The sequence below is a fragment of the Scyliorhinus torazame genome, chromosome 14, assembly GCF_047496885.1.
Source record: "Scyliorhinus torazame isolate Kashiwa2021f chromosome 14, sScyTor2.1, whole genome shotgun sequence".
NCBI lineage: Eukaryota > Metazoa > Chordata > Chondrichthyes > Carcharhiniformes > Scyliorhinidae > Scyliorhinus > Scyliorhinus torazame.
Window position 1 is genome coordinate 189,707,893 of NC_092720.1, and position 24,209 is coordinate 189,732,101.

Here is a 24,209-nt window from a genome sequence, read left to right on the forward strand (position 1 = left end):
TGGAATGCTCCCCACTTGCCTGGATGAGTGCAACTCCAACACTCAAGAGGCTCGACACCATCCAGGACAAAGCAGCCCCGCTTGACTGATATCCCACCCACCACCTTCAATATCCCTCCACCGCCGACACCAAGATGCACCAAGGCTCCTTTGGCAGCACCTTCCAACCCCATGACCTCTACCATCTAGAAGGTCAAGGGGGCAGCAGATACCTGGTTCCCCTCCAAGTCACTCAACGGCCTGACTTGGAAATATATCACCATTCCTTCACTGGCGTTGGGTCAAGATTCGGGAACATCCTCCCTAACAGCACAGTGGGAGCACCTACGCCGCAGGAACTGTGACGGTTCAAGATGACAGCTCAGCACCACCTTCCCAAGGGGCCATTAGTGGGCAGGTGACAAACACTGGCCTAGCAAGTGACACATCCCAGAAAATCTGCGCCTGGACCCAGCCGCACCTTTCTTGGAAGCTCTCCCATCAGGAGAAGCAAACTTACATTTGTATAGTGCCTTTTGTGACCTTGGGGTGGTCCAAAGCATTTTATAGGCAATGAATTAATTTTGAAAAGTGCGGTCCCTGTTGTCGAGCAGAAGAACGGCGCTTCCTTCTCCCCCCCCAACAATCTGTTCAGGCAATTGTAACAGTCTGTACGATGCCACAGAGACACACAGAATGGATCCTCCTTGCAATTCTCGGCTGACTGAAGTGAAATCCATCATTCTTTCCGGAGCTGAGCTCCATCCTGTGAGGAGGATGGGGAGAGACACTTTCCTGAATAAATTCGCTGCAGTTTTTAATGAGCAACAATGAGACTGAACTTCAAACAGTCGCTAATTCACCAGGGGCTAAATCCTCCTCCCTGTCAATCGGTTAGCATGGTTTCTGCCACGCGGGACTCTGAGCTTTACCAAAATGTGGAAAATATTTTTGCTGGAAGTAACATGCAAAATAATTGCTTCGCTCGAGTATGTGCATATATTGAGAGCCATACATGGGCGCAGGCACAAACGCATGCCTGCACACACATTCACACAGGAGCTCACACACGCAAAGGCATGCAAGCACACACATCCACACAGACGCACACACAAAGACATGCCTGCACACACAAAGACGTCCTGCGCACACATTCACACAGATGCACACACACACACACAAAGACATGCCTGCGCACACATTCACAGACGCACACACACACACAAAGACATGCCTGCACACACATTCACAGAGATGCACACACACACACACAAAGACATGCCTGCACACACATTCACAGACGCACACACAAAGACATGCCTGCACACACATTCACACAGATGCACACACACACACACAAAGACATGCCTGCGCACACATTCACAGACGCACACACACACACAAAGACATGCCTGCACACACATTCACAGAGATGCACACACACACACAAAGACATGCCTGCACACACATTCACAGACGCACACACAAAGACATGCCTGCACACACATTCACAGACGCACACACAAAGACATGCCTGCACACACATTCACAGACACACACACAAAGACATGCCTGCGCACACATTCACAGACGCACACACAAAGACATGCCTGCGCACACATTCACAGACGCACACACAAAGACATGCCTGCACACACATGCACAGACGCACACACAAAGACATGCCTGCGCACACATTCACAGATGCACACACAAAGACATGCCTGCACACACATTCACACACACACACAAAGACATGCCTGCACACACATTCACAGACACACACACAAAGACATGCCTGCACACACATTCACAGACGCACACACAAAGACATGCCTGCACACACATTCACAGATGCACACAAAGACATGCCTGCACGCACAAAGACATGCCTGCGCACACATTCACAGATGCATACACAAAGACATGCCTGCACACACATTCACAGACGCGCACACAAAGACATGCCTGCACACACATTCACAGACGCACACACAAAGACATGCCTGCACACACATTCACAGACGCACACACAAAGACATGCCTGCGCACACATTCAGACGCGCACACAAAGACATGCCTGCACACACATTCACACAGATGCACACACACACAAAGACATGCCTGCACACACATTCACACAGATGCACACACACACAAAGACATGCCTGCACACACATTCACAGACGCACACATAAAGACATGCCTGCGCACACATTCACAGGCGCACACACAAAGACATGCCTGCACACACATTCACAGACGCACACACACACACAAAGACATGCCTGCACACACATTCACAGACGCACACACACACACAAAGACATGCCTGCACACACATTCACAGACGCACACACACACACAAAGACATGCCTGCACACACATTCACACAGATTCACACACACACACACACAAAGACATGCCTGCGCACACATTCACAGACGCACACACAAAGACAGGCCTGCACACACATTCACAGACGCACACACAAAGACATGCCTGCACACACATTCACAGACGCACACACAAAGACATGCCTGCACGCACATTCACAGACGCACACACAAAGACATGCCTGCACACACATTCACACAGACGCACACAAAGACATGCCTGCACGCACATTCACAGACGCACACACAAAGACATGCCTGCACACACATTCACACAGACGCACACAAAGACATGCCTGCACACACATTCACAGACGCATACACAAAGACATGCCTGCACGCACATTCACAGACGCACACACAAAGACATGCCTGCACGCATTCACAGACGCACACACAAAGACATGCCTGCACGCACATTCACAGACGCACACACAAAGACATGCCTGCACGCAAATTCACACAGACGCACACAAAGACATGCCTGCACGCACATTCACAGACGCACACACAAAGACATGCCTGCACACACATTCACAGACGCACACAAAGACATGCCTGCACGCACATTCACAGACGCACACACAAAAACATGCCTGCACACACATTCACACAGATGCACACAAAGACATGCCTGCACACACATTCACAGACGCATACACAAAGACATGCCTGCACGCACATTCACAGACGCACACACAAAGACATGCCTGCACGCACATTCACAGACGCACACACAAAGACATGCCTGCATGCACATTCACAGACGCACACACAAAGACATGCCTGCACGCACATTCACAGACGCGCACACAAAGACATGCCTGCACGCACATTCACAGACGCACACACAAAGACATGCCTGCACGCACATTCACAGACGCACACACAAAGACATGCCTGCACAAACATTCACAGACGCACACACAAAGACATGCCTGCACGCACATTCACAGACGCACACACAAAGACATGCCTGCACACACATTCACAGACGCACACACAAAGACATGCCTGCACACACATTCACAGACGCACACACAAAGACATGCCTGCACGCACATTCACAGACGCACACACAAAGACATGCCTGCATGCGCATTCACAGACGCACACACAAAGACATGCCTGCACGCACATTCACAGACGCGCACACAAAGACATGCCTGCACGCACATTCACAGACGCACACACAAAGACATGTCTGCACGCACATTCACAGACGCACACACAAAGACATGCCTGCATGCACATTCACAGACGCACACACAAAGACATGCCTGCACGCACATTCACAGACGCGCACACAAAGACATGCCTGCATGCACATTCACAGACGCACACACAAAGACATGCCTGCACGCACATTCAGACGCACACACAAAGACATGCCTGCACGCACATTCACAGACGCACACACAAAGACATGCCTGCACGCACATTCACAGACGCACACGCAAAGACATGCCTGCACACACATTCACAGACGCACACGCAAAGACATGCCTGCACGCACATTCACAGACGCACACGCAAAGACATGCCTGCACGCACATTCACAGACGCACACACAAAGACATGCCTGCACGACGCATATTCACAGACGCACACGCAAAGACATGCCTGCACACACATTCACAGACGCACACAAAGACATGCCTGCACACACATTCACAGGGGCTGGTTTAGCACACTGGGCTAAATAGCTGGCTTTTAAAGCAGACCAAGGCAGGCCAGCAGCACGGTTCGATTCCCGTACCAGCCTCCCCGAACAGGCGCCGGAATGTGGTGACTAGGGGCTTTTCACAGTAACTTCATTGAAGCCTACTTGTGACAATAAGCGATTTTCATTTTCACACAGAAGCACACGCACACCAAGACATGCCTGCGCACACATTCATACACATACAAACACATTCACATACATTCACAAACACAAATATACCGTGCTATACATAGGTACTCCCCCCCCACACAAGTGTATCGATGTAGGTATACAGATCTATACCGGGTCATACATAGATTTGTTTTTAAATTTATGCGATCCAATTATTTTTCCCAATCAAGGGGCAATCTTTTTTTCAAATTCACTTGACGGGATGTGGTTAGGTCAGCATTTATTGCCCATCCCTAGTTGCCCTTCAGAAGGTGGAGGTGAGTTGTCTTCTTGAACCGCTGCAGTCCTTGAGGTGTAGGTACACCCACTGTGCTGTTAGGGAGGGAGTTCCAGGACGTTGCCCCAGCCACAGTGAAGGAACGGCGAAATATTTCCAAGTCGGGTGGTGAATGGCTTGGAGGGGAACCTCCAGGTGGTGGGGTTCCCGGGTATCTGCTGCTCTTGTCCTTCTAGATGGTCGTGGTCGTGGGTTTGGAAGGTGTTGTCTGAGAATCCTTGGTGAGTTTACTGCGGTGCATCTTGTAGATGGTACACACGGCTGCCACTGTGCGTCGGTGGTGGAGGGGTTTTGAATGTGGAAGGGGGAGCAAGCAAGCGGGCTGCTTTGTTCTGGATGGTGTTCAGCTTCATGAGTGCTGTCGGAGCTGCACTCATCCATGCTGAATGGGGAGTATTCCATTACACGCCTGACTTGTGCCTTGTAAGATGGTGGACAGGCTTTTAGCGTGTCCAATTCACCTACCCTGCACATTTTTAAAAAAAATTAATTTAGAGTACCCAATTCATTTTTTCTAATTAAGGGGCAATTTAGCGTGGCCAATCCACCTAACCTGCACATCTTTGGGTTGTGGATGCGAAACCCATGCAGACACGGGGAGAATGTGCAAACTCCACACTGAGCCGGGATCAAACCTGGGTCCTTGGCGTCGTGAGGCAGCAGTGCTAACCACTGTGCCGCCCCAGTGTCATACATTGATACACTATCATGCACTGTTAAACACACAAATACATACTCACACACATATGCACACTATGGATCCGCAGACTGTGTTATACATACATACACAAAACATACTCACACACTTTTACATATATGCCTGTGCACATACACTTTCACACACATACGTGCATGCATGCGCACACACTTATGCACACACACACGTGTAACACAGAAAGAAGAATAGACCATTAAGTCTCTCAAATCTGTTCTGAAATTCAATTAGAGCGTGGCTTAACTTCATCTACAGTTACCCATCTCCCTTCACACCTTTCCCGAAGAAACCTGTGGCATTCGCAGACACACAGGTGCACACAACCAGACACCAGCATTGACAGGCAGTCTCCAGGTTTGTAATCTCCAGATAGTTGCTGTTGAACGACACACAGGGAGTAACATCATAGAGCCTTGAATAGCCTTGGTTATTTCCCATAGACTCTCAACAGCTTTGTTGATCAGAAGTTGTCATTGTTGCAGACAGGGGACAACGAGCAGTAACAAAAATGGTTCAAAAATCATCCAATTGGGCAAGGAAGGGCCCCGGCAAAGCACTAGGTGCTGAGAAATTGTCTTGTCCAACTTTCTGCTCAACGTTTTCACACTGCAAGGCGTGAAGTGGGCATTGAACCGGTGCCATTGGGCACCATCTTCAATCGTCCATTCTAAAGGAAAGGTCCTTGATATGTTAAAGAATGGGTCACCCGGTGCAGTTTGATCAATAGATCTGAACATCACCCGTCTTGGGGGGGTAACCCTTTTCTAAATGTATTACTTCCTGGGTGATGCGCGATCAATTACACTCAAGACAAAGTGATTTCATAACTGAAGGCTTTAATCGACTAGAACCTGTTCCCCAGCAGCTTCGGTACAGAAAGTGAAGGCTGCTGGGAAGGCACCATCTCTTATACTCCGCCTATCAGGGCGGAGCTACGTAACAACAGCCAATGGTAGACTCCTGGGTCTAACCAATGGTCATCAGCCTCTTAGGTACCGCAATACCAGGTACTACCACACTGGGGATGTGAGTGACACCAGCAATGCCAGCATTTGTTGACCATCCCTAATTGCCCTTGGACTGAGTGGTCGCTGGGGCCATTTCAGAGAGGCACTGTAGGAGACAGCCACTTTATTGTGGGTCTGGGGGCCACACGTAGGCCAAACCAGGTAAGGGTGGCAGGTTTTCTTTCTGAAAGGGGACATGAATGAACCAGACGTTAATCAACAACAGCCGATGGTCGTTTCCTTGTCACTATTTTCTGAAACTGGTTTCCAATTCCAGGGCTTTTTGTCAATTACATTTAAATTCCACCAGCTGCCGATGGTGAGATTTGAACCCGTGCGCCCGCAGCATTGGCCTGGGCCGCTGGATTGCTAGTCCAGTGACATTACCACACATGCGTGCAGACACATCTCCCCCTGAGGAGAGGCGCGGATGAGGGCTTCGGCAGGCGACCAGCTGAGGCAGGGGCGGGGGGGGGGGGTGGGGGGGAGCTGAGCAGCATTACAGAGGGTGGAATGAGGTCAGTGATGAGGTCACAAAACCCAGCCCACCTCCAGGTTTTTTCATGAATGGAGCGATCCGTCTGGACTGTACGGCAGAACAATACTGTACCTCGGTAACGGGACAATAAATCAAATCAAAATGAATCAGAGTCAGTACTAGGGACGGGGCGGGAGAGATGGCAGCGAGGTAGAGTTGTCAGTGTTAGGCCGTAAGACCATCAGATATAGGAGCAGGAGTAGGCCATTCGGCCCATCGAGTCTGCTCCACCATTCAATCCTGGCTGATATGTTTTTCAACCCCATTCTCCTGCCTTCTCCCCGTAACTCCTAATCCCCTTATTAATCAAAAACTATCAATCTCTGTCTTAAAGTCACTCAGTGATTTGGCCTCCACAGCCTTCTGCGGCAAAGTGTTACACAGGTTCACCACCCTCTGGCTGAAGAAATTCCTCCTCATCTCTGTTTTAAAGGATCGTCCCTTTAGTCTGAGGCTGTGCCTGGGTGAGGCTCCTGTACAACGCTCCCAAAGCGAGCGTCCGAACTAACACCACCAGCTCTGAATACTTCCAGCTACGGAGAGGAACAAGACAGGGCTGACCCCTGTCCCCAATCTTGTTCGCGCTAGCGATCGAACTCCTGGCGATAGCCCTGCGGGATGCGAAAAGCTGGAAGGGAATCCGGAGAGGAGACAGAGAGCACAGAGTCTCACTCTATGCAGATGACCTGCTCCTCTATGTCTCGAAGCCACAGGAGGGACTGAAGGCAATACCGCAAATGCTGAAAGAGTTTGGAACCTTCTCGGGCTACAAACTTAACCTGGGCAAAAGCGAGGCATTCCCAGTGAACCCAAAAGGGGGAGGGTCAGAGCTGAAGGGGCTCCCGTTCAAAGCGGCCCAGAACAGATTCCGTTACCTGGGGATCCAAATAGCCAGAGACTGGACACAGATCCACAAGTGGAACCTGACCAGCCTGGTGGAGGAAGTAAGAAAAGACCTTCAAAGGTGGGGCTCACTCCCACTCTCCCTGGCGGGGAGAGTGCAGCCGATCAAGATGAACGTACTGCCAAGGTTCCTCTTCCTGTTTAGATCCATCCCGATCTTCATCCCCAGGGCCTTTTTCCAAGACATAGACAGGCTAATTATGGTGTTTGAATGGGGGGGGCAAGAACCCGAGAATTCCCAAACCGACACTGCAAAGAGGGAAAGTCAGAGGGGGCCTGGCTCTATTGAAACTACAATACTACCACTGGGCAGCAACGGCAGCAAGAGTGAGGGGATGGGTACAAGAACCCGACACAGATTGGGTACAAATGGAGGAGGCATCCTGTAAAGGAACAACCCTCCGGGCCCTGGCCACAGCAGCACTCCGATCCTCCTCAACAAGGTACACAACGAGCCCAGCGGTAGCGGCCACGCTGAGAACGTGGACCCAGTTGAGACAGCATTTCGGGATAACCAAAATGTCCCCTATGGCCCCCATCTGCAGCAATCACAGATTCCCCCCAGCCATGCTGGATACCACCTTCAAAAGATGCAGGCGGGACGGGGGCACACTGACGGTCAGGGACTTCTACGTAGGGCACAGACTGGTGACACTGGACGAACTGACGAGGAATTGGAAACTAGCAAGAGGACAGAAATTGAGACACCTCCAAATAAAACACTTCCTCCGCAAAGAGACAGTGGGGTACCCCGGGGCCCCAGAAAGCACACTACTAGAGGACCTGATAGGCACAAGCAGCAAGGAGGGCTATGTGGGAAAATATACGGACAGCTACAGGACAGAGCCCGGACTCCACTGGACGGGGCCAAACAAAAATGGGAGGACGAACTGGAGACAGAGGTAGGATGGGGACTCTGGAGTGAAGCACTGAGCAGGGTGAGCTCCACCTCCTCCTGCGCAAGGCTAAGCCTAATGCAGCTCAAAGTGGTGCACAGAGCGCACCTGACCAGAACCCCAATGAGCAGGTTCTTCCCGGAGGTGGAGGACAAATGTGAGCGGTGCCAGAGGGGCCTCGGCCAACCACACCCACATGTTCTGGGCTTGCCCCAAACTTGTTGGGTTCTGAAAGGACTGCGCAACCCCGGGGGGGAAGGGGGGGTGGAAATGGGGAAACCAGAAGAGAGGAAGGGTGCTGAAACCAATGGGGGGGGGGGATATCATAGACCGATCCAGAGGGCAGCAAAATGTACGTACAGTTCATAGAATCATAGAATGTACAGTGCAGAAGGAGGCCATTCGGCCCATCGAGTCTGCACCGGCTCTTGGAAAGAGCACCCTACCCAAAGTCAACACCGCCACCCTATCCCCATAACCCAGTAACCCCACCCAACACTAAGGGCAATTTTGGACACTAAGGGCAATTTATCATGGCCAATCCACCTAACCTGCACGTCTTTGGACTGTGGGAGGAAACCGGAGCACCCGGAGGAAACCCACGCACACACGGGGAGGACGTGCAGACTCCGCACAGACAGTGACCCAAGCCGGAATCGAACCTGGGACCCTGGAGCTGTGAAGCAATTGTGCTATCCACAATGCTACCGTGCTGCCCCTAGTTAGTCAAATGAAGGACAAAACAAACCTCTCTGTAAAATAAAACAAAGCAAGAAAAATGTAATGTATATAAGTAACAACTGTTTATAAATATGAGAAAAGCCAATCAAAAGATCTTCAAAAAAAATAAATTGCCCCTTAATTGGAAAAAATTAATTGGGAACTCTAAATTTTTTTTAAAATGAACTTGAACATCCCTATCAAATATATATATATAAAAACAGAAAATGCTGGATAAACTCAGCAGGTTTCTGCTTCTATTTCAAATTTCCAGCATCCATTGTATTTTGCTCGATGTATATATATATATATGTATGGGCTGCAGTGTTTTGAGATATCCATTGTAAAGTGCTGTATAAATATGTCTCTCCCCTCCCCCCTCCTGATCAGCTTTGATTGTGAGGGGGCGGGGCCTCTGGCTGCTGATGGACGGTTGCCCTGGCGACCTAACCCCTGACCCCGCCCAGCCATCGATTCATCTTCCCTGGCGCCCGCGCCATCCGGGTGACGGGGATCGACTGAGCGAGGCGGTGGGCGGCCATTTTGAGGAGTCGCGGCGGCGGCGGCGGCGGAAAAACAAAACCCAGAAAAGAATAAAATATCCGGATTCCGAGAGAGAGAGAGAGAGAGAGGGAAAGAGAGAGAAAGAGAGAGAGAGGAGGAGGAAGGAGACGGTCCGGATCTGATTGCGTATCCGAGAGCGGCGGCGCCGCCTCCAAGGCGGACCCGCGAGAGAGAGGGTCTTAAAGGGACAGTCCAGGAGGGAGAGGCTCTTAAAGGGACCGTTCTGGATGAGCCAAGGACAGCCCAGGAGGAGGAGGAGGGACTCGTCACTGACAGTCCAGGAGGAGAGACTCCAGCAGCAATCTACTTGGGTCCATTTAAATAAAAAAGTATACGTGGAGCTTTTCAAAGCAGCAGTGAGAGGAACGACCTGTTGGGCATCTGAACCCGCTCTAACCCTTGGACCATTGACTTTGTGCCAGCTCCAGTGATTGCTCCTTGCCCTGACTTTCCACCATTTTAATTCTACAGCTGTCCAGTTTCCATTGGGGTTTTAAGAGGGGCAGGCGAGTGTCCTCTCGCCCTCCTCCGGGGGACTTTACGTACAGTGGTTGGAAGGAAGGTGGTCCCTTGCTTCTCTGAGAGCAGTGGCCGAGCATGACTGATCTGAACCGACAACTGCAGGAGTATCTGTCGCAGTCACGAGGCGGGCAGAACAGGGATGGGGGTGACAGTGAGCCACTCCTCGCTCCAGACGGCGACTCCCATGCACCCATCCGGGCGGTGTCCGGCTGGATGAGCCGAATGAATCCATTCTCCGGGCGGAACAACAAGACGGCACCGAGCCAGGGCTCCGGCCCACCGTCGGGGGGCTTCTGGTCAACGGATCCGGACCCCTGCCTGTCTGTCCTGTCCCGCCGCCAGCGGCTGACCGCTTTTGGCTTGTGCCTGGCAATGGGGCTACTGTGCTTCAGCCTGTCGGCCGTCTATGCCCCCTTCATACTGCTGAAGGCCCGCAAGTTTGCCTTGCTCTTCACATTGGGCAGCCTCTTCGTGCTGGCCGGCCTGGGTCTGCTCCGTGGGCCCTGGAACCAACTTCGCCAGCTCCTCTCCCGTGACCAGTTGCCCTTCACCGCCGCCTACCTGGGCTCCCTCTTCGCCACCTTGTACAGCGCCCTGGCGCTGCAGAGCACAGCCCTGACCGCCGTGGCTGCCACCTTCCAGCTCCTTACCTTGGCTGGCTACCTGGTCAGCTCCATTCCCGGGGGCACGACCGGTCTCCGCTTCATCGGCAGCCTCTTCACCTCAGCCTTCAAGCGCACCGTCAGCAAGACGCTGCCTGTGTGAGGGACGGGGATGGGTGGGGAGGGTGTATGGGGACGGATGGGAAAGTAGTCTGGTAGAAAAGAGAGCTGTTCCTGTTAGAAAGTGTCAGCCGTGGTTCTGTGGGCAGCACTCACTCTCTCTCTGTCTCTGAGTCATAAGATCGTAGGTTTAAGTCCCACTCCAGTCACAAAACCGGAGGCCGATGCTCCCTGTGAGCTACTGAGGGGAGCACTGTACTTCGAGAGGTGGACCGGTTCAGATAAGATGCTACACAGAGGACACCTTCACCTGCCCTCTCAGGTGGGACGTCAAAGTTTTCACCACGCCCACTGCTACTTCAGAGAAGACCTGGGAAGTCCTTTGTCTGGCTCCTGGGACCAACACTGATCCCTCGGGCATCGTGAAGGAAAACCGATCGTCTGGTCAATATTCTGTTCCTGACTGGCTTTTTATTTTGTTTTGGATCGTGCTGTGCACAACTTGCCCATTGCATTTTCCACATTCCAACAGCGACTACAACTTCCCAAGAGTTTTTTTTTTAAAGTGCTTCATTGGCCGTTCAATGCTTCGAGGCGTCTGATGGTCGTGAAAGACGCTATATGAATGCAAGTCTACCCTCCTTTTGCTCAAAGGCCCTGGGTAGGGTAGAAAAGAATGGATCAGATGGGTGCCTGCCGGGACTGGACTGTGACATCCGATGAAGGTGACCTCGAGTGGGGAATGGAGGGCACAGCCTGGCAGCAAGACACCAAAATGAATGTCACGCACACGGCTGGATTTTAACCACGCGACATTGGGATTCCTGCACCTCTCGGCCTCCACTATTTGAATACAGTCAACTTGTAACTGAAACTCAAAAGCAAGGACTTCACTGAACTGAGAAATGGGCGTGACGTGACTCTGGGTTTGATGAAGGGGCTGATTGTCGCTGGATTAAAATGGTCCGTTTGCCCGCTCCTGGAGTTATTCAATTGTCTGGGTGCAGTGGGATGGGCTCGAGTGAGGTGTGTGTTCATGAACCCTGCAATAACGTTCTGAGGGTTACAAACCTGGTGACAGGAGGCCGGCCTCCAATAGCACTGTGACTCCTATTGATTTAATGTACACAATGTGTCCACTTAAATGATAATAAATTGCAAATGGACTATGTCCTTTCAAACAAAGATTGGGTCTGGAGAGTACGCTAGGATTTCTGGGGTGAAATACCAATGGTTACAGGTCTGTCACCTTGTGACACTCGGGTACAGGTCTGTCGCTGTGTAACACTGGGGTACAGTGCTGATGGGTACAGATCTGTCACTGTGTAACACTGGGGCACAGTGCGGTGGGTACAGGTCTGTCACTATAACACTGGGGTACAGTGCTGATGGGTACAGGTCTGTCACTGTGTAACACTGGGGCACAGTGCGGTGGGTACAGGTCTGTCACTATAACACTGGGGTACAGTGCTGATGGGTACAGGTCTGTCACTGTGTAACACTGGGGCACAGTGCGGTGGGTACAGGTCTGTCACTGTATAACACTGGGGTACAGTGCGGTGGGTACAGGTCTGTCACTATAACACTGGGGTACAGTGCGGTGGGTACAGGTCTGTCACTGTATAACACTGGGGTACAGTGCGGTGGGTACAGGTCTGTCACTGTGTAACACTGGGGCACAGTGCGGTGGGTACAGGTCTGTCACTGTATAACACTGGGGTATAGTGCGGTAGGTACAGGTCTGTCACTGTGTAACACTGGGGTACAGTGCTGGTGGGTACAGGTCTGTCACTGTGTAACACTGGGGCACAGTGCGGTGGGTACAGGTCTGTCACTGTATAACACTGGGGTACAGTGCTGATGGGTACAGATCTGTCACTGTGTAACACTGGGGCACAGTGCGGTGGGTACAGGTCTGTCACTGTATAACACTGGGGTACAGTGCGGTGGGTACAGGTCTGTCACTATAACACTGGGGTACAGTGCTGGTGGGTACAGGTCTGTCACTGTATAACACTGGGACACAGTGCTGGTGGGTACAGGTCTGTCACTGTGTAACACTGGGGTACAGGGCTGGTGGGCACAGGTCTGTCACTATAACACTGGGGTACAGTGCTGGTGGGTACAGGTCTGTCACTGTATAACACTGGGTACAGTGGTGGGCACAGGTCTGTCACTGTATAACACTGGGATATTCGGCTGGTGGGTGCAGGTCTGTCACTATATAACACGGGTACAGTGCGGTGGGTGCAAGTCTGTCACTGTGTAACACTGGGATACAGTGCGGTGGGTACAGGTCTGTCACTGTATAACACTGGGGTACAGTGCGGTAGGTACAGGTCTGTCACTGTGTAACACTGGGGTACAGTGCTGATGGGTACAGGTCTGTCACTGTATAACACTGGGACACAGTGCTGGTGGGTACAGGTCTGTCACTGTGTAACACTGGGGTACAGGGCTGGTGGGCACAGGTCTGTCGCTATAACACTGGGGTACAGTGCTGGTGGGTACAGGTCTGTCACTGTATAACACTGGGTACAGTGTGGTGGGCACAGGTCTGTCACTGTATAACACTGGGATATAGGGCTGGTGGGCGCAGGTCTGTCACTATATAACACGGGTACAGTGCGGTGGGTACAAGTCTGTCACTGTGTAACACTGGGATACAGTGCGGTGGGTACAGGTCTGTCACTGTGTAACACTGGTGTACAGTGCGGTGGGTACAGGTCTGTCACTGTGTAACACTGGGGTACAGTGCTGATGGGTACAGGTCTGTCACTGTATAACACTGGGGTACAGTGCGGTGGGTACAGGTCTGTCACTGTATAACACTGGGGTACAGTGTGGTGGGTACAGGTCTGTCACTGTGTAACACTGGGGTACAGTGCGGTGGGTACAGGTCTGTCACTGTATAACACTGGGGTACAGTGCGGTGGGTACAGGTCTGTCACTATAACACTGGGGTACAGTGCTGGTGGGTACAGGTCTGTCACTGTATAACACTGGGGTACAGTGCGGTGGGTACAGGTCTGTCACTGTATAACACTGGGGTACAGTGCGGTGGGTACAGGTCTGTCACTATAACACTGGGGTACAGTGCGGTGGGTACAGGTCTGTCACTGTGTAACACTGGGGTACAGTGCGGTGGGTACAGGTCTGTCACTGTATAACACTGGGGTACAGTGAGGTGGGTACAGGTCTGTCACTGTGTAACACTGGGGTACAGTGCGGTGGGTACAGGTCTGTCACTATAACACTGGGGTACAGTGCGGTGGGTACAGGTCTGTCTCAAGACACTGGGGTACAGTGCTGGTGGGTACAGGTCTGTCACTGTATAACACTGGGATACAGTGCTGATGGGTACAGGTCTCACTATAACACTGGGGTACAGTGCGGTGGGTACAGGTCTGTCACTGTATAACACTGGGATACAGTGCTGATGGGTACAGGTCTGTCGCTGTGTAACACTGGGGTACAGTGCTGATGGGTACAGGTCTGTCACAGTATAACACTGGGGTACAGTGCGGTGGGTACAGGTCTGTCACTGTATAACACTGGGGTACAGTGCTGATGGGTACAGGTCTGTCACTGTATAACACTGGGGTACAGTGCGGTGGAGACAGACCTGTCACTGTGTAACACTGGGGTACAGTGCGGTGGATACAGGTCTGTCACTGTATAACACTGGGGTACAGTGTGGTGGGTACAGGTCTGTCACTGTATAACACTGGGGTACAGTGCGGTGGGTACAGGTCTGTCACTGTGTAACACTGGGGTACAGTGCGGTGGGTACAGGTCTGTCACTGTGTAACACTGGGGTACATTGCGGTGGGTACAGGTCTGTCACTGTATAACACTGGGGTACAGTGCTGATGGGTACAGGTCTGTCACTGTATAACACTGGGGTACAGTGCGGTGGGTACAGGTCTGTCACTGTATAACACTGGGGTACAGTGCGGTGGGTACAGGTCTGTCACTATAACACTGGGGTACAGTGCGGTGGGTACAGGTCTGTCACTATAACACTGGGGTACAGTGCTGGTGGTACAGGTCTCACTGTATAACACTGGGGTACAGTGCGGTGGGTACAGGTCTCACTTCATAACACTGGGGTACAGTGTGGTGGGTACAGGTCTGTCACTGTATAACACTGGGGTACAGTGTGGTGGGTACAGATCTGTCACTATAACACTGGGGTACAGTGCGGTGGATACAGGTCTGTCACTGTATAACACTGGGGTACAGTGTGGTGGGTACAGGTCTGTCACTGTGTAACACTAGGGTACAGTGCGGTGGGTACAGGTCTGTCACTGTATAACACTGGGATACAGTTCGGTGGGTACAGGTCTGTCACTATAACACTGGGGTACAGTGCGGTGGGTACAGGTCTGTCACTGTATAACACTGGGGTACAGTGCGGTGGGTACAGGTCTGTCACTGTATAACACTGGGGTACAGTGCGGTGGGTACAGGTCTGTCACTATAACACTGGGGTACAGTGCAGTGGGTACAGGTCTGTCACTGTATAACACTGGGGTACAGTGCGGTGGGTACAGGTCTGTCACTGTATAACACTGGGACACAGTGCTGGTGCGTACAGGTCTGTCACTATAACACTGGGGTACAGTGCTGGTGGGTACAGGTCTGTCACTGTATAACACTGGGATACAATGCGGTGGGTACAGGTCTGTCACTATAACACTGGGGTACAGTGCGGTGGGTACAGGTCTGTCACTGTATAACACTGGGGTACAGTGTGGTGGGTACAGGTCTGTCACTGTATAACACTGGGGTACAGTGCGGTGGGTACAGGTCTGTCACTGTAACACTGGGGTACAGTGCGGTGGGTACAGGTCTGTCATTGTGGAACACTGGGGTACAGTGTTGGTGGGTACAGGTCTGTCACTGTAACACTGGGATACTGTGCTGGTGGGTACAGGTCTGTCACTATAACACTGGGGTACAGTGCTGGTGGGTACAGGTCTGTCACTGTATAACACTGGGGTACAGTGCTGGCGGGTACAGGTCTGTCACTGTAACACTGGGGTACAGTGCGGTGGGTACAGGCCTGTCACTCTATAACACTGGGGTACAGTGCGGTGGGTACAGGTCTGTCACTGTAACACTGGGGTACAGTACGGTGGGTACAGGTCTGTCATTGTGGAACACTGGGGTACAGTGCTGGTGGGTACAGGTCTGTCACGTGTAACACTGGGATACAGTGCTGGTGGGTACAGGTCTGTCACTGTATAACACTGGGATACAGTGCGGTGGGTACAGGTCTGTCACTATAACACTGGGGTACAGTGCTGGTGGGTACAGGTCTGTCACTGTATAACACGGGTACAGTGCTGGTGGGTACAGGTCTGTCACTGTGTAGCACTGGGATACAGTGCGGTGGGTACAGGTCTGTCACTGTGTAACACTGGGGTACAGTGTGGTGGGTAGAGGTCTGTCACTGTATAACACTGGGGTACAGTGCTGGTGGGTACAGGTCTGTCACTGTGTAACACTGGGATACAGTGCGGTGGGTACAGGTCCGTCACTGTATAACACTGGGGTATAGTGCTGGTGGGTACAGGTCTGTCACTGTGTAACACTGGGGTACAGTGCTGGTGGGTACAGGTCTGTCACTGTGTAACACTGGGGTACAGTGCGGTGGGTACAGGTCTGTCACTGTGTAACACTGGGATACAGGGCTGGTGGGTACAGGTCTGTCACTGTGTAACACTGGGGTACAGTGCGGTGGGTACAGGTCTGTCACTATAACACTGGGATACAGTGCGGTGGGTACAGGTCTGTCACTAACACTGGGGTACAGTGCTGGTGGGTACAGGTCTGTCACTGTGTAACACTGGGGTACAGTGCGGTGGGTACAGGTCTGTCACTATAACTCTGGGATACAGTGCGGTGGGTACAGGTCTGTCACTGTAACACTGGGGTACAGTGTTGGTGGGTACTGGTCTGTCACTGTATAACACTGGGGTACAGTGCTGGTGGGTACAGGTCTGTCACTGTGTAACACTGTGGTACAGTGCGGTGGGTACAGGTCTGTCACTGTATAACACTGGGGTACAGTGCGGTGGGTACAGGTCTGTCACTGTGTAACACTGGGGTACAGTGCGGTGGGTACAGGTCTGTCACTGTATAACACTGGGGTACAGTGCGGTGGGTACAGGTCTGTCACTGTATAACACTGGGATACAGTGTGGTGGGTACAGGTCTGTCACTGTATAACACTGGGGTACAGTGCTGGTGGGTACAGGTCTGTCACTGAATAACACTGGGGTACAGTGCGGTGGGTACAGGTCTGTCACTGTATAACACTGGGGTACAGTGTGGTGGGTACAGGTCTGTCACTGTATAACACTGGGGTACAGTGCTGGTGGGTACAGGTCTATCACTGAATAACACTGGGGTACAGTGCGGTGGGTACAGGTCTGTCACTGTATAACACTGGGGTACAGTGCGGTGGGTACAGGTCTGTCACTGTATAACACTGGGGTACAGTGCGGTGGGTACAGGTCTGTCACTGTATAACACTGGGGTACAGTGCGGTGGGTACAGGTCTGTCACTGTATAACACTGGGGCACAGTGCTGGTGGGTACAGGTCTGTCACTGTGTGACACTGGTGTACAGTGCGGTGGGTACAGGTCTGTCACTGTATAACACAGGGGTACAGTGCTGGTGGGTACAGGTCTGTCACTGTATAACACTGGGGTACAGTGCGGTGGGTACAGGTCTGTCACTATAACACTGGGGTACAGTGCGGTGGGTACAGGTCTGTCACTGTATAACACTGGGGTACAGTGCTGGTGGTACAGGTCTCACTGTATAACACTGGGGTACAGTGCGGTGGGTACAGGTCTCACTTCATAACACTGGGGTACAGTGTGGTTGGTACAGGTCTGTCACTGTATAACACTGGGGTACAGTGTGGTGGGTACAGATCTGTCACTATAACACTGGGGTACAGTGCGGTGGAGACAGGCCTGTCACTATGTAACACTGGGGTACAGTGCGGTGGATACAGGTCTGTCACTGTATAACACTGGGGTACAGTGTGGTGGGTACAGGTCTGTCACTGTGTAACACTAGGGTACAGTGCGGTGGGTACAGGTCTGTCACTGTATAACACTGGGATACAGTTCGGTGGGTACAGGTCTGTCACTATAACACTGGGGTACAGTGCGGTGGGTACAGGTCTGTCACTGTATAACACTGGGGTACAGTGCGGTGGGTACAGGTCTGTCACTGTATAACACTGGGGTACAGTGCGGTGGGTACAGGTCTGTCACTATAACACTGGGGTACAGTGCAGTGGGTACAGGTCTGTCACTGTATAACACTGGGACAGAGTGCTGGTGGGTACAGGTCTGTCACTGTGTAACACTGGGGTACAGTGCGGTGGGTACAGGTCTGTCACTGTATAACACTGGGGTACAGTGCGGTGGGTACAGGTCTGTCACTGTGTAACACTGGGGTACAGTGCGGTGGGTACAGGTCTGTCACTATAACTCTGGGATACAGTGCGGTGGGTACAGGTCTGTCACTGTAACACTGGGGTACAGTGTTGGTGGGTACTGGTCTGTCACTGTATAACACTGGGGTACAGTGCTGGTGGGTACAGGTCTGTCACTGTGTAACACTGGGGTACAGTGCGGTGGGTACAGGTCTGTCACTGTATAACACTGGGGTACAGTGCGGTGGGTACAGGTCTGTCACTGTGTAACACTGGGGTACAGTGCGGTGGGTACAGGTCTGTCACTGTATAACACTGGGGTACAGTGCGGTGGGTACAGGTCTGTCACTGTATAACACTGGGATACAGTGTGGTGGGTACAGGTCTGTCACTGTATAACACTGGGGTACAGTGCTGGTGGGTACAGGTCTGTCACTGAATAACACTGGGGTACAGTGCGGTGGGTACAGGTCTGTCACTGTATAACACTGGGGTACAGTGTGGTGGGTACAGGTCTGTCACTGTATAACACTGGGGTACAGTGCTGGTGGGTACAGGTCTGTCACTGAATAACACTGGGGTACAGTGCGGTGGGTACAGGTCTGTCACTGTATAACACTGGGGTACAGTGCGGTGGGTACAGGTCTGTCACTGTATAACACTGGGGTACAGTGCGGTGGGTACAGGTCTGTCACTGTATAACACTGGGGCACAGTGCTGGTGGGTACAGGTCTGTCACTGTGTGACACTGGTGTACAGTGCGGTGGGTACAGGTCTGTCACTGTATAACACTGGGGTACAGTGCTGGTGGATACAGGTCTGTCACTGTGTGACACTGGTGTACAGTGCGGTGGGTACAGGTCTGTCACTGTATAACACTGGGGTACAGTGCTGGTGGGTACAGGTCTGTCACTATAACTCTGGGATACAGTGCGATGGGTACAGGTCTGTCACTGTATAACACTGGGGTACAGTGCGGTGGGTACAGGTCTGTCACTGTATAACACTGGGGTACAGTGCGGTGGGTACAGGTCTGTCACTGTATAACACTGGGGTACAGTGTACACTGGGACATAGATCTGGTGGGTACACTCCTCCCGGTCTCCTCACAGTGCACACTCCTCCCGGTCTCCTCACAGTGCACACTCCTCCCGGTCTCACAGTGCACACTCCTCCCGGTCTCCTCACAGTGCACACTCCTCCCGGTCTCCTCACAGTGCACACTCCTCCCGGTCTCCTCACAGTGCACACTCCTCCCGGTCTCCTCACAGTGCACACTCCTCCCGGTCTCCTCACAGTGCACACTCCTCCCGGTCTCCTCACAGTGCACACTCCTCCCGGTCTCCTCACAGTGCACACTCCGACCGGTCTGCCTCACAGTGAACCTGACCTGCACACTCCTCCCGGTCTCCTCACAGTGAACCTGACCTGCACACTCCTCCCGGTCTCCTCACAGTGAACCTGACCTGCACACTCCTCCCGGTCTGTCCCAAAGTGATCCTCATCTGCTGCGCACACCTCCCAGTCTGCCTCACAATGATCTTGACCTGCTGCACATTCCTTCCGGTCTGCCTCACAGTGATCCTGTCCTGCTGCACACTCCTCACAGTGCAAACTCCTCCCAGTCTGCCTCACAGTGATCCTGTCCTGCTGCACACTCCTCGCAGTCTCCTCACAGTGCACTCCCGGTCTGCCTCACAGTGATCTTGACCTGCTGCACACTCCTCGCAGTCTCCTCACAGTGCAATCCCGGTCTGCTTCACAGTGATCCTGTCCTGCTGCACACTCCTCGCAGTCTCCTCACAGTGCACTCCCGGTCTGCCTCACAGTGATCTTGACCTGCTGCACACTCCTCCCGGTCTGCTTCACAGTGATCCTGTCCTGCTGCACACTCCTCGCAGTCTCCTCACAGTGCACTCCCGGTCTGCTTCACAGTGATCTTGTCCTGCTGCACACTCCTCGCAGTCTCCTCACAGTGCACTCCCGGTCTGCGTCACAGTGATCCTGTCCTGCTGCACACTCCTCGCAGTCTCCTCACAATGCACTCCCGGTCTGCTTCACAGTGATCCTGACCTGCTGCACACTCCCCCTAATGATACCAGCAACATGTGTATATATCAGGAAAGGATGGAGAGGTTGGGTCGCTCTTGAATAAGGAAGACTGATCGTTGACCTAATCGAGGTCTTAAAAGATGTGAAAGCGGGGCAGCACGATGGTGCAGTGGTTAGTATTGCTGCCTCATGGCGCCGAGGACCCAGGTTCGATCCTGGCTCTGGGTCACTGTCTGTGTGGAGTTTGCACATTCTCCCCGTGTTTGCGTGGGTTTCGTCCCCACAACCCAAAAGATGTGCAGGTTAGGTGGATTGGCCACGCTAAATTGCCACTTAATTGGAAAAAAATTAATTGGGTACTCCAAATTTATTTTTTCAAAAGGTATGAAAGCTTTTGACAGAGAGGCTAAAGAAAAAAATGTTTTCTCGTGTGGGGAAGAGCAGAACTAGAGGCCATCGCTATGAAATAGTTAACTATAAGCCCTTTTGGAAATTCCAAAGTATCCTCTTTACCCAAAAGAGTGGTGAGAACGTGGGACTTGCCAACACGGAGTTGCTGAAGCGAATAGAATCGCTACATTAAGGGGAGTCTAGACAAACGTATGAGCGAGAAGGGAATAGTGGGTTGTGAGGGTAGGTGTATTGGCCATGCTAAATTGCCCCTTACTGTCCAGTAATGGTGCAGGTTGGATTACAGGGATAGGGCAGGATGGATGGAGGAGTGGACCTGGGTAGAGTGCTCTTTCGGAGGGTCGGTGTAGACTCGATGGGTCGAATGGCCTTCTGCACTGTCGGGATTCTATGTCAGTTTATGAAGAAGGAAAATGGGGGGGGGGGGGTGGTGGGGAGGCTCGAGACAAGCGTCAATGCCAGCACGGACTGATGAATGGACTCTTCTTGTGCCATGCCATTGGGGATTGTCTTGACAAAGCATATCAGGGCTGGGAAGGACCCCGCTTTCATATCGGCACCCCAGCCCCAAAATTCAGGCCGGCATGGCTGCGGTAGGACCCCGCTCATTTGGACCGGGAATTGAGCCCTTTCCAGCCAGCCCCTTCAGCAGTACGTGTGGAAACGAGCCCCGGAGGGCGTGTTGACGGGGCTGACTCTCCGTCTGAGCATTCCTCTTCTGTTTTCATACGTGCAAACACTTCTTGGGGAGAGAAGGAGCGAGATGTACTTGTCTCCAGGCAGAGCCCGACCGGCCTCTAATCTCCAGAGAGTCGGGCGAGCCAGATAGCAGGTCGCCTTAGCAACTCATCTCCCAACTGCTCACATTAATCCAGCTCCTGGCAGGTGCAAGCGAGCCTTCCTCCCCGCGTCAATGGAGACTGCAGGAATTAATGCTGCCAAGAGGCCAGAACGCAGCAAACCAAGCCTCGACTGGCAGCTCTCGGTGCATTCCCGTACCAGCCTGCCCGAACAGGTGCCGGAATGTGGCGACTAGGGGCTTTTCACAGTAACTTCATTGAAACCTACTCGTGACAATAAGCGATTTTCATTTCATTTCATTACGGATATGAATTACCCTTCTCATTCACTATATCTCGGCTTTCTCAAGCCTCTTCTCTCCAAGCCTGACATTCCCTTGATGGTCGCCACAGAAATTTACTATCCCGCCCCCCCCCCCGACTTAAATTAGAAATTTGTCCCTTTAAATCTCAAGTCAACCGTGCAGGGTGCTTAACCAGCCAACTGGACACGATGAGGTGAGGGGGGGGGACGAGGGAAGAGATACAGACTGTCCACTTGCCGCCCGAGTGTTAAACAGGCATTAAGGTCTGACCGGGCCCTCCAAAGAGTGAGGCTGATCCCCATCGCCTGTGATACGTCCCCCGGGTGAGGTGTGGATAATTTTTGTTCCCACCCTACGCAACCCCCATTTGCTAAATTTAACGTCAAGACGGGACAGAACGGCACAGCTCGCCTCTGTGCTCCACACGAGACCTCTTGCCTCCTCCTTCATCTCACCTTCACTCCCTTTCTCGACCTATCTACCTTGCCCTTCGAATGCGCCAAGAGGATTTGCCTCAGCTGCTGTGTGTGGTAACGAGTTACACACTCTCTGGGTAAAAGGGTTTCTCCTGAACTCCCAATAGGATCCATTAGTGACAATATTATATTTAAGGCCCCTAACCATGGAGGGAGGCGGTGGCGTAGTGGTTAGCACTGCTGCCTCACGATGCCGAGGTCCCAGGTTCGTTCCCGGTCCCGGGACACTGTGTGGAGTTTGCACACTCTCCGCGTGTGTGTGTGTCTCACCCCCACAACTCAAAAGGTGTGCAGGGTAGGTGAATTGGCCACGCTAAATTTGGGCAGCACGGTAGCATTGTGGATAGCACAATTGCTTCACAGCTCCAGGGTCCCAGGTTCGATTCCAGCTTGGGTCTCTGTCTGTGCGGAGTCTGCACATCCTCCCCGTGTGTGCGTAGGTTTCCTCCGGGTGCTCCGGTTTCCTCCCACAGTCCAAAGATGTGCAGGTTAGGTGGATTGGCCATGATAAATTGCCCTTAGTGTCCAAAAATGCCCTTAGTGTTGGGTGGGGTTACTGGGTTATGGGGATAGGGTGGAGGTGTTGACCTTGGGTAGGGTGCTCTTTCCAAGAGCCGGTGCAGACTTGATGGGCCGAATGGCCTCCTTCTGCACTGTAAATTCTATGAAATTGCCCCTTAATTGGGAAAATGTAAAAAGAAAATTGGAGTAACAAAAAAAAAAAAAAAGAAAAAATTTGGAAGTGTAATGATGACCATCAAACCACTGTCAATTCCTGTTAAAAGAAAACTCCATCGGCTTTACTCATGTCCCGAGGGAAGGAAATCTGCCATCCTTACCCTGTCTGGCCTACATGTGACATCAGGTGCACAGCAATGTGGTCGACTCTTAACTACCCTCTGAAAACAACCGAGCGAGCCACTGGGTTCAAGGGCAATTGGGGACGGGCAATAAATGAGAAGCCTACATACCATGAAAGAATAAAAAAAGAACTCCCCCCACAAGTGAGAAACATCTTCTCGATGTCTACCCTGTTGGATCCCTTCATCATTTTGAACAGCGTCTGTCAGATCAACCTTCAGCCATCTCTTTTGTGAGGGTCACAGCATATTCAGTCGCTCCTTACTCATGCAACCTGCTAGTTCCGGTATCATCCTTGCAAATCTGTTATTTTGCACCTTCTCCAGGGGTCGCTAGATCCTTTGTGGCTGTCTCCCCGCTAACAGGCTTGAGAAAGAATCTCAAACTCTCAGCGCAGAATTTGCCCAAGACCCCCCCCCCCCCCCCCCCCGCCGGTGGGTTCAAGGGCGGGGCAACAGGCAGGAGGGGAGAGAATTCGGCGAGAGGCCCAAAAATCGATTTTACGCCTGTGCGACTTTCCCACGGGATCTTCCCCTTGTGCCCGCCATGGTAGATCGGGAAACCGGCTGGATGCTGGCAAACTAATTCCCGTGTCTTCGAGGGGGTCCATCTTCCAGTCACAGTGTCCCTGGAAATCCATCTTCTTTCTTCAGGAGGTTCATTCTCTTTCTTCAAAGATGTCAGCGATGTTGGGCGCTTTTAAAA

General features: G+C 52.2%; 1 protein-coding gene and 1 long non-coding RNA gene across 2 annotated transcripts in view; one reads left to right on the top strand and one right to left on the bottom strand.

The window, feature by feature from the left end:
* LOC140389388 (uncharacterized) overlaps positions 1-24,209 on the bottom strand; it is a 226,786-nt gene that overhangs the window by 59,869 nt on the left and 142,708 nt on the right. The window lies entirely within an intron of this gene.
* LOC140390304 (vesicle transport protein SFT2C-like) lies at positions 9,848-12,321 on the top strand. Its single transcript, XM_072475345.1, has one exon. It carries the CDS (start codon positions 10,490-10,492, stop codon positions 11,177-11,179), a length of 690 nt encoding a protein of 229 aa, XP_072331446.1. The 5' UTR covers positions 9,848-10,489; the 3' UTR covers positions 11,180-12,321.